We start from the raw sequence: 12,096 nt of genomic DNA on the forward strand, positions 1-12,096 counted from the left end.
CACTTAATTAAAAGTAATTCAGCTTTTCTTTATTGCAAAGTAGTGTGCATGCTGTGTGACATGTGGTTAAGAAATGGGAATAGTAGGCAAGCAGGAAGTGGCTTTGTGGGATAGAGCATGCGCTGGGCTGGGAGTTGGGAAGCATAAGGTAGTAAGGATTTTTGCAAACTTGGAATGTGACCTTGGGTAAATCCCATAACCTCTCTGTGACTAAGTTTGTGTTTCTGTTAACTGATGTTCTCCATTGACTAGTAATATTTGAGAAAGCAGTGAAGGGACTGTTTTCTACCCCAGTATATATAAAGAAGTTTCTGAAATGTCAGTATTACAAAAAAAAAAAAAAAAAACACCTACACAAAATTAACTCTTTAAAACAACACAGATACACTTGTGCCTCTTGGGCACCTTCAGGTATCAAGAGCTGCTACCGTCCCCTGCCTTGCATTTCTAATTGTTAATTTGCATCATTCGTTTTTCTGAAGCAAATCAGTACATTTTGAAATCCATATTTCATGGAGCTACTTAACTAATTGCTGCAATCAGCAGCAATTTATTTTATAGCAGGGCTGTTCAAATCACTGTGAGGTTGGCATAGCATGCACAGTGTGTTTTTTACAACCGTATTTTTAATGATGAGTTTTAATAAGGGAGAATGGTTAATCTGCTAATATTCTCCTGTAAGTCCTAACTTTGGTCCTGTGATTTACCTTTACCCAATGCTAACTTTAAAGGCCATAGCAGAGTCACTGACCCAGTGGGCACACCAGCTGTTGGAGAGGCTGTCCCATTTAGAAGGACAGAGAGAGGGAAAGAGCACCCTGTTTTTCTTACTTGGAGACCCTCATTAAATTACTCAGAAACAATAATCAGATAGCTGCTGTTCAAGTTAATGGCACCTCTGAGTCCCTGTCAAGAGAGCTTTATTTAATGTGTGACAGACCTGGAGTGGTGCAGGTGCCTTTTCAGGCCCTCATTTAATTTAAGCTGCTTTAGTTGGCATGGCAACTAGTTGAGACATCTGGGAGACATTATGTTGGGGATTGAGACTTTAGAGGATTTCTGCTAGAGCAAAGCAGAAACCTTATCATAAAGTGGTGTGTGTTGCTTCTAAATTTCTGCAGCTCTGTTGTTCAATCGCCAATTCAGGAATTGTATTTTTCCAGAGAAGTAAAATTTTTAAAGGTTGGCCTGGCCATTGGCTTGTTTTCTGAGAAGAAAAAATTTGCTTTATCCCTGAGGTGAAACATATTTATTTCAACCCTGAAGACTTTATTTTGCTAAACTAAAGCTTGACAAAACTTATTCTATGCAGAGTGGTTGTTGTGATTACTTTGTAAAAAGTATATATATATATATATTTTTAAGATTATTATTTTATTTTTATTTTTTTTTTTTTTTTAATTTTAGTTTTTTATTTTTTAAATTTTAAAATCTTTAATTCTTACATGCATTCCCAAACATGAACCCCCCTCCCACCTCCCTCCCCATAATATCTTCTGGGTCATCCCCATGCACCATCCCCAAGCATGCTGCATCCTGCGTCAGACATAGACTGGCAATTCAATTCACATGATAGTATACATGTTAGAATGTCATTCTCCCAAATCATCCCACCCTCTCCCTCTCCCTCTGAGTCCAAAAGTCCGTTATACACATCTGTGTCTCTTTCCCTGTCTTGCATACAGGGTCGTCATTGCCATCTTCCTAAATTCCATATATATGTGTTAGTATACTGTATTGGTGTTTTTCTTTCTGGCTTACTTCACTCTGTATAATCGGCTCCAGTTTCATCCATCTCATCAGAACTGATTCAAATGAATTCTTTTTAACAGCTGAGTAATACTCCATTGTGTATATGTACCACAGCTTTCTTATCCATTCATCTGCTGATGGACATCTAGGTTGTTTCCATGTCCTGGCTATTATAAACAGTGCTGCGATGAACATTGGGGTACATGTGTCTCTTTCAATTCTGGTTTCCTCAGTGTGTATGCCCAGCAGTGGGATTGCTGGGTCATAAGGTAGTTCTATTTGCAATTTTTTAAGGAATCTCCACACTGTTCTCCATAGTGGCTGTACTAGTTTGCATTCCCACCAACAGTGTAGGAGGGTTCCTTTTCTCCACACCCTCTCCAGCATTTATTGCTTGCAGATTTTTGGATCGCAGCCATTCTGACTGGTGTGAAGTGGTACCTCATTGTGGTTTTGATTTGCATTTCTCTAATAATGAGTGATGTTGAGCATCTTTTCATGTGTTTGTTAGCCATCCGTATGTCTTCTTTGGAGAAATGTCTATTTAGTTCTTTGGCCCATTTTTTGATTGGGTCATTTATTTTTCTGGAATTGAGCTGCATAAGTTGCTTGTATATTTTTGAGATGAGTTGTTTGTCAGTTGCTTCATTTGCTATTATTTTCTCCCATTCAGAAGGCTGTCTTTTCACCTTGCTTATATTTTCCTTTGTTGTGCAGAAGCTTTTAATTTTAATTAGATCCCATTTGTTTATTTTTGCTTTTATTTCCAGCATTCTGGGAGGTGGATCATAGAGGATCCTGCTGTGATTTAAGTCTGAGAGTGTTTTGCCTATGTTCTCCTCTAGGAGTTTTATAGTTTCTGGTCTTACATTTAGATCTTTAATCCATTTTGAGTTTATTTTTGTGTACGGTGTTAGAAAGTGATCTAGTTTCATTCTTTTACAAGTGGTTGACCAGTTTTCCCAGCACCACTTGTTAAAGAGATTGTCTTTACTCCATTGTATATTCTTGCCTCCTTTGTCAAAGATAAGGTGTCCGTATGTGTGTGGATTTATCTCTGGGCTTTCTATTTTGTTCCATTGATCTATATGTCTGTCTTTGTGCCAGTACCATACTGTCTTGATGACTGTGGCTTTGTAGTAGAGCCTGAAGTCAGGCAAGTTGATTCCTCCAGTTCCATTCTTCTTTCTCAAGATTGCTTTGGCTATTCGAGGTTTTTTGTATTTCCATACAAATCTTGAAATTATTTGTTCTAGTTCTGTGAAAAATGTGGCTGGTAGCTTGATAGGGATTGCATTGAATTTGTAAAATTGCTTTGGGTAGTATACTCATTTTCACTATATTGATTCTTCCAATCCATGAACATGGTATATTTCTCCATCTATTAGTGTCCTCTTTGATTTCTTTCATCAGTGTTTTATAGTTTTCTATATATAGGTCTTTAGTTTCTTTAGGTAGATATATTCCTAAGTATTTTATTCTTTTCGTTGCAATGGTGGATGGAATTGTTTCCTTAATTTCTTTTTCTACTTTCTCATTATTCGTGTATAGGAATGCAAGGGATTTCTGTGTGTTGATTTTATATCCTGCAACTTTACTATATTCATTGATGAGCTCTAGTAATTTTCTTAAAATTTCTCAGACTTTTATATTTAAAAGATATTAGAGGAAGGGAAATATCTCTGTACAAAGGTAAATGAAATTGTCAAGGTAGACTGGGCTATATGTGGTTTTCCCTGGACTTTCTGATTAAATTAAGAGATTATTAAACACTACCCTCATTTTTTTTTAACGCTGACTGTCATCTTCTCAAGAAGCAGAGACATGAAAGTAACACTCGTTTAAACTCTCTTAAATATTATAACAGGAGATTAAATGAAAGGTTTTTTAAATTCACAGATCCTGAAGACAAGTAACATGATAATCTGGTCATTTGTGTTTAGCAGAGGGAGTACCTGCTGGTTTATATTTTGTAAGAAATTATGCACATAATGTGCTCTTAGTATAGAAGAGTTGACTTACTATTTGAAGTCATCCTTTATATTCATTTTGAATACCTTGTCTTTCAGGTTCATTTTGGTTTTGGGGGGCTTGTTTGTTTTTGCTGTCTGTTAATACCTTGCTCTGTATTAGGTTGAACCATGTGAAATAATCATTTTTGTTGGTCAAAATGGTTGAACATTATCAGTTCAAATCCAGTAGGTCTAAGGTGGGAACAACACCCTGATCTGGAAGTACTTGTTTCATAATACTAGGTTAAATATAAGAGTGTTTTCTGAAATTAGTAATTATTTGTAAAATATCTGGTTAGAATAGTACCCATTCCAGCCAGACAATGTTTTCCTTTTCCCTTTTCTTTGAAAATGTAGTCACTGTTAGAAGAAAGCATATGATATTATTTCATGCTTATTCTCTGTTTTTGGCTTTTGTATCAGTTTTTTTCCTTTTATAAGTCAAAGCAAGATCTTTCAAGTGCCAGCACCATGAATTCAATCAACCCGATAACTTGAAAATTAAGATGTTTTCTCTCTGCTGTTTGTATGCATACCAGCTGTCACCAGTCACAGTAAAGATTCTGGCATTACAGCTTGGCACCTGTTTTGTAGATATGTGAAACAGAATAGAATGTAACCTGCTCTTCACTTCCATGCAAGAACTTTTCAATCCTGGCAGGAAGAAGAAAATTGTCAGTAAACTCAGAAGACATGACTGACATCCCATACAGATAAGTACTCTGTTTAGGAGTTTTCTTTTCCTGAGTAAAACCAGAAGATGACAATACGGGGATGTCAGTTGTGAAGTTTTTCTGTGTTTGCTCTGTAGTTCTGTTTTTCCCTGTGTAATGTTCCTTTGTTTTCATCCCTTGAGATTTCTGGAACCAACTCAAGAATATTAGAACCTCTGATTAAAGCTTAATGGTGCAAATAGAAAATTTTTTCCCCTATCTCTATCCTATGATTAAGATTTCCCAGTGGGGGAAAAAAACTTTTTAGTATATGTAAGAGGGTTAATATCCTTAATATGTAAGGCACTTCTATAAATAAAATTATCACCCCAGTAGAAAACTGAGTTAAAGAAAGAATTCTCTCTTCACTCCTCCTCTCTTTTTTCTCCTCTCATACTCACACATATATGTGGCCAATAAACATGTAAACAGTTTCCATCTGAAAACACGTTTGATAAAACACAGATCTTTATTGCTAAAATCCTTCCTACAGTCCCCAAGAATTCATACTAGAAGAGGCAGAAACCTCTACTGGCAGTAATGAGAACCCAGAAGCAGGTTACTTTTTGCTCAGAACATAAAAGCAGCTAAGGAATTGGAGCCATCAGGTATCTTAGAAAGTAGGGATGCACGTAGGTCTAAACCCAGAATTGCTTTCAGGCCTTCGTTAGAAGTAGTAAAGATGTTCAGGTGTCTTTTCCTGTCCCACAGGAGACCAAATAAAGCCTTATTCCCCAGTGACAGCAGGAGCTAAGCTATGGTGTCTTTGGCTCTTCCCCTGCTCTTACAGACTATCTTGGACATGTTATTTTGAGCCGTCAGTGAGTCATCCATTGGAGATGATGAGTAGACAGTTAAATATACAAGGCTGGAATTGAGGCAAGAAAATTACTAGAGATGTAAAGTTGGGAGTCGTCAGCATGGATGTTTATTTAAAGTCATGGGACTCTCTTCGATTACCCTAGAGAGTGAGTATCTGAAGAGAAGAGGACCAAGCCCTGGGGCATTTCAACAGTAAGTGGTTGGGAAGGATCACCAACAAAGGGAATGAGAGGAAACAAACAGAAAGGGAGAAGGAAAGTCAGAGCTGAATGTTCCACTAGCCATTTGGAGAAAATATCTCACAAAGGAAGGGTTGTCCAACTATGTATGTCAGCTGTTACCAATATTTCATTCTCCCTATGCCCAAGTTGTCCCTTTTCCTACTTGTTTGTGCTGAAACATTAAATTCAAAGTGTTTTTAAGTCCCCAAATAATCACTTACTACAAGAGACTTTTTAAAGCTCAGAAAGGTAAGATACAAAACCTGTCACTCTTTGAAAATGTAAGTTGTGTCCAGCACTTACCCTTCCAATGAGCATGCCAGTTTTGAAACAAGAGCCCCTGCCCCGGATCCTTTTAGTTTTTTATAGCTAATGGTGAGCACCCAAAGACTCCAGCCTCCATAATATCTTTCTCATAGAAAAATTTTAGGATCTGAGGAAATATGTAAGAAAGCAAACTAACTCTGCTGTTTTTTGTCTTGCCTTTCCCTGCTTTCAGGTGCACAGGGCTGGGGAAGAAGCCTTAGTGTTTTACTCAGAATGTGAAACTAACTTTTACAAGGTGTCAAAAGAATTTGTTTGGGTTATTTTTCTTGTTTATTCATTTGTCTTTATTAAGTTTTATTGGAATACAGTTGATTTACAGTGTTGTGTTAATTTCTGCTGTATAGTAAAGTGAATCATTCACAATATACCCACCCTTTTTAAGATTCTTTTCACATATAGAATGTGTCAAAAGAATTTAAATCATGTAAGAGCCTCCTAAACTCAAAGGCCCTCTTCTCTTGTCTGAAGAAAGCTTTTATATCATAAAACTTGCCTAAAATTTTAAGGAGTTGTTACTGAAGGCAGGGGTAAGTCACAAATCTGTCCTTTTCTAAATAAGCAAAAGACTGTGTCTTTACCAAGAGAGTTCCACATCTCCGTTATTCCCTGGGCCCTAGCCTTCGGTCATCTGCCTCATGTTAATTGTGCAAAACCCTGAGGATATACTGAGTACAAAGCACAGGAAGCTTAAAATTAAGTACGGGAGGTATACATGTATAAGAAGTTAAATAATAAAAGTTCAGTTGTGAAGACTGTAGAGACTGAGATACGAACTAACCATTGTGCGTGTCTTTCGGAGTACCATGCTTTACAAGGTAATTGAAGCCACTGTTAATGGATGGATTACACCTTTTGCTTTGGTGCCATGGTGGCCTAGCATGAGACCAGCACTCTTTCTTGTTCGGATTCAGAGGACACTCCAGGAACATGTCTGAATAGACCCTGAGACTGCTGGTCTTCACATTTCTCCTGATCTGACTGTCTTTGAAAATATTTTCCCTTATTTTTCTCTTTTATAGTGCTAATTGTAGTCACTTGATTGTTAACTTCTAACTTTTTAAAATTTTGTTTTGGCAGTGTTTTCATCTTAGGAGGGCTGGAACCTATCACCTCTCTTCCTGCTGTCCTGAACCTTTCTTTCCTTAAAGCTTTTTCCAGCCTTAAAAAGAGAAGTTATTTATTTAGAGTTGGTACCTAATTTATAGGGCTTCGGGGCTGAATTCTCTGAACTCTCCTTAACTAAAAACCTCAAGATATGTTGTCACAGAACTGATGCAGAGTGACCTGCATAAAATTATCGTCTCTCCTCAACCACTCAGCTCAGATCATGTCAAAGTTTTTCTTTATCAGATTTTGCGAGGTAAGACTTTCTCTGTGAAGAAAAAGGTAGTGTCACTGTATAAATGAAATGTTTTGCTTTTCATTTGAACTAATCTGACCTTCCAAGGCTAACTTCTTACCCACAACTGTTTTTCTTCTGACCAAAGTATATTTAATACTCTCTATACTTGATGTTAAATAAGAAGCTTTTAAGGGTAGCCGAATGGTTCTTATTTTCAGTGATGGAAGAGAAGGTCCTATCTAATTCATTAGGTAGTCAAGGGGGTTAATCTCGGGGGGTACATAAGCAGGATGTTTTGCCACAAAGCTTCCACTGAATAGCCTTTAGTAGGAGTATGTGGCTGGCATCAGATGATTAACTGAAAAGGAACTGTGTTTCCTATGGATGACATACATTCTTTAAGCCGGCAGTAGGTGGGCCTAGTCTGAGAGTTGGCAGGCATGCCTGAGTTCCACTCTAGAAAAGCAAAATGAGTTTTAAAGTCAAAGCATGGAGAAGACTGACAGAAACAGCCAGCTCACTCACCCTCATTAAGGAGCTCTGATGTGATGGAGAAACAGTTTGGGCTGACATTGTTGGGGCTTCCTCCGGCCATCTGGTGTCCTTCAGAATTTTGGCGTTACACCTGTTTAAAGCTGAAACAGTTTTCTTACCTAGTAAAATGTTTTCTCCCATAGGATTCAAAGAATTAAGACATTCCTTATAAAAATTGAAAAGCATCTGCCAAAGGAACTAAAACACATACACAGTGTCAAAACTAGAAAGTTCACCTTCTGTAGATTTGTTGATATTTGGGAGTGGGGGAGGTGGCAGAGGGAAGATACTGGATAGAGGATCTTTAACATTGTAGAAAATGTGATTTGCTTTCTTTTATTCAGAAGACTCAGCCTTTTATTCAGAAGCTGTGCCTTTTATCTAGCACTGCTAAAGCCCACAGACTTTATAAAGATATCAAAAATATTTTTAAAGTAATTAATTACCTTCCTGATTCTCAGTGGTAGAGAATACTACCAACAGACCTGGGCAAGTTTCTGAATTTTGTCTCATCAGTGAAAATCTGTCCTGGAAAAGGCTTGCTGTTGGTTAATGGGAACTATTTTGTGGCAGCAGCTCACAATAAGCTTGAGAGTATCCAGAATATCCAGAGCTCCAGGAGCCACACTTAGAAACTGTTCAAGGTTATTGGTCTGGTCAGCCTTAACTCCAGGGCTTGGAATGCTTATCTATACTTAAACCTAAATAATCTTTCAAATTATAGACATTATCTCTAGACTGTGCAAACCTTTGATGACATTTTATTTTACTGTAGCGAAATTACAGTTTTTTGAGGTAGGACTAAGTCAAGCTTTTAATAATGTTCATTATGCAGTTATTTAGAGAACAATTTAAAATCCTTTACTCTTGTTTCTATGGTTTTCCCCAAAATCATTGGTTGAGTAAAGGAATTAAATATCTGCAGTTAAATCTGTTTGTTATTTCAGGTTTGAAATATCTCCATTCAGCTGGCATTTTACATCGAGACATTAAGCCAGGGAATCTCCTTGTGAACAGCAACTGTGTTCTAAAGGTAGCTTTTCATTTTATTTAAACATCTAGGAAACAAGTGGAATGTCAGAGTGTGTTTAAGAACACATTTTTGTGAAAGAAATGGTTAAATGTATTCTCATCACTTTACCAGAAATAAAAGAACCCAGTGTTCTCCACCAATATCACTAGTCATGGACAAAACAGTAACTTAATTTGTAGTTTTGGCTCATGGTTTCTTCATGATATTTTGCACATATTTTGGAAACATTGGAATCGGAATTGCAGTGTGACTAGAAAGAAGACTAGAGAAGGTGATTTCTTTTCAGCTTGTTCCATTACAGAGAAAGTATATATCAGAAAAAAGATTGGAAGACCAGTAAGCATCTACTTACATGACAATCAAGTGTGGCTTTTAAGAAGACTGTATGTTTTTGCACAGCTGATGTTTTTATGTGCTGTTTGCCTGAGGCAGCAAAGTAGGGAAATAGAAGCATTTAAAAGTGAAAATACTAAGCCAGAAAAGGGTCAAAGGTACTTCCACAGTATGTAGTGGCCAATCCTCAGTTACCCCTCTGAAGGGGTATTGATTTCAGGGTTTATTATGGTTAGCAGCCCCCATATCTCAAGACATCAATTTCAGTTTTACTCTCGCCGCAGTACCACCCCCATAGTCTTTTCTTAGAGTGCCTCACAAATAGCAAAATCCACATGTGTGCATTGCCCTCTCCCTAACAGAAATCTTTTAACAGACCTCCTAAATAGTGAAGGGCCCACCATCTTTCCCCATTATAGAAATTAGAGGTAAGGGCCTTCCTAGAGCTGAGTCATCTCTGTGAAGGCAAATTAAAATTCCACTTATTTTATGAGCGGCTGCAGTATTATATGGTGCTTCAGTCTACAGTAAATATTCTTAACATTTCAATTGATATATTTGAAAAAGAAAAGAACTGTTTATAAACGTTGCCTACTATAAATGTAATCAACTGTCATTAGTACTTATCCTGTTGGCAGTTAAACTAAACCTTAAAACCAAGTATATAAATGAATTTCATTTTTTATTTTAAATGCTTTCTTTAAACTGTGGGCCAGTTTTCTTTAAAACTAGTGTGTTAAACTGCTTTTGAATAAAAAAGAAAAAACTCCCTTCACTCTATATGTAAAGAACTCTGATCCTGTTTTAAGTCTAGAAAGATTAAAAACACCTATTTTTCATATTTTCCTTGAAAACATCTAATATTATACTTAATTCTTTTTGTTTCCACAGATAATTAATTGTCCCAAAAACCATTAAGTAAAAACTACCAAAGTAAATTTTCCTTTTATAGGTCATTGAGTTCACTGCTTTTCACTGTGAGACTTCCCTGGTGGTCCAGTGGCTAAGACTGAACTTTCAGTGCAGGGGGCCCAGGTTCAATCTGTAGTCAGGAAACTAGATTCCATTTGCCACAGCTAAGACCGACTACAGCCCAATAAATTAATTAAAAAATAAATAAATAAAAAGAGTTGTGATCAGGCTTCCCGGGTGGCTCAGTGGTAAAGAATCCACCTGCCAATGCAGAAGACACGGGTTTGATCCCTGCTCTGGGAAGATCCCACGTGCGATGGAGCAACTCAGACCGTATGCCACAACTGTTGAGCCTATACTCTAGAGCCCCGGAGCCACAACTTCTGAGCCCATGTGCCGCAACTGCTAAACCCCACACACCCTAGAGCCCGTGCTCTGCAACAAGAGAAACCAACGTAATGAAACCCATGCACCACAGCTAGAGAGTAGCCCCTGGTCACCTCAACTAGAGAAAAGCCCACACAGCAACGAAGTCCCCGCACAGCCAAAAATAAATAAATAGAGTAGTGGCAAGCTATTAAAACACAGTGTGATAAACATCTTCAGAGCTTATCTCCATAACCCATTTTAATTCTTTTTTAAAAATAATCAAAAACCTTAGAGTCAGAAATTCTTTGACTTATGCAGACCAAGTCACTTATATGACAGTTTAAACCAGTTTCTGCTTATTTCAGTTTCTGGTTGGAAAACTTCACAAAGCATTTGTGTAGAGCCTGTCATGCTTGATGCCGTTAACTACTTGCAGTCCATTTTCTAAATTGTCTTTCATGGTATTGTAACCTCCACCTACATGAGAGAGTAACAAAGAAAATGTCATTTATGAATAAACAACATACAGATCAGAACAAATTGAAATTTTGCTCTGCTCCTTTAACTTGTCTTAGCAGCCTACTTTTAAAAGCCAGAGTAGATTGCCAATCTACTGATGCTAATTCTCTCTTCTCAAATGTAAAAATTTGTAGAAAATAATTATGACAAAACATTTTTAAAAATCATTTTGTTTACTGTTAGGCACAAAGCAGATAATTTTGCTGGAAATTGCAATATCTTTAGTTACCTGATCATGTAAGCTTCTTACTTTGGATTTAGCGTGTCTTCCAGATAAATTGCCAAAAAATGAATCCAGATCTTTTTTTTTTTTTTTTTTTTAAACAAAAGGCCTGCTTTATAAGAGAAAACATTTTCTGTTGGTTAAGGTGGTGTTTTCTTTTGGTTTAATACCAGAGAAATAAAGTGGATTTTTAGTTTTCTTTGTTTTGTTTTAAAAGATAGCCTAAAAATTTTTGGTCAAGTAATAGAGTTTTAAAATATTATGTGTTATTTGAACACTGGTCTTTGGGAGGATTTGATAAACAACATATGCCTGTTTTCCTTTTTGGTATAGTTTTTCTGTGTGGTCGGAAAATGTACTTTCATTTTAAGTTTCAAAGATGTTGGTTTCATTCTGATTTGTCCCCACATACAGACATGCATTCATTTGATGTGACCAGACATAGTAGATTCAAGATAAAAAGATAAGATTGCCAAAAATTAGGGGTAAAATATGTTTTCTTTAAAGCAGTAGTTTTCCATTGCTTTTTTAAGCTACGAGATCCTTTTTTCAAATAAAATATGTTAGGACCTCAACTTAGAAGGCAGATAAGTATTATTTTGTCAGTTATATTAATAATATTGACTCAGACTTAATCAGTGAGAACACTGGAGCTTAGATGGTCATTCCTCTCTTATCTGTTCCTCAGTGCTCCCAGTTTCTGTTTTGGTTGCCTAGTATCAAGAAAGCCTCAATTCCTGAAAATAAGCAAAATTTGCTGGTGGTGGCACTGCTGCCGTTTACTAACAGCTCACCTTGCAGCCTCCAAAAACTTTTCACTTAAACAGAAAGGGCAAGACTTCGCTGGTGGTCCAGTGGTTAAGAATCTGCCTGCCAATGCAGGCATGGCTTCGATCCCTGGTCCCTGGTCCCGGAACTAAGATACCACGTGCTGCAGGGGAACCAAGCCCATGAGCTATAACTAGAGGAGAGAAAAAAGCCTGT

The 12,096-nt window shown here is 37.1% G+C and overlaps 1 protein-coding gene across 4 annotated transcripts in view; it reads left to right on the forward strand.

Moving 5' to 3' along the window:
- NLK (nemo like kinase) overlaps positions 1-12,096 on the forward strand; it is a 129,320-nt gene that overhangs the window by 94,357 nt on the left and 22,867 nt on the right. For all 4 annotated transcript variants that reach the window (XR_006061357.2, XM_042256563.2, XM_042256564.2 and 1 more), the window contains exons 4-5: positions 7,101-7,207; positions 8,671-8,756. Coding sequence is in view for 3 of the 4 variants with exons in the window: in XM_042256563.2 (XP_042112497.1) it covers positions 7,101-7,207; positions 8,671-8,756 (193 nt within the window). In the remaining variant the exon portion in view is untranslated. The remainder of the gene's footprint in view (positions 1-7,100; positions 7,208-8,670; positions 8,757-12,096) is intronic.

This window comes from Ovis aries, chromosome 11 (assembly GCF_016772045.2).
Source record: "Ovis aries strain OAR_USU_Benz2616 breed Rambouillet chromosome 11, ARS-UI_Ramb_v3.0, whole genome shotgun sequence".
NCBI classification, from domain to species: Eukaryota; Metazoa; Chordata; class Mammalia; order Artiodactyla; family Bovidae; genus Ovis; species Ovis aries.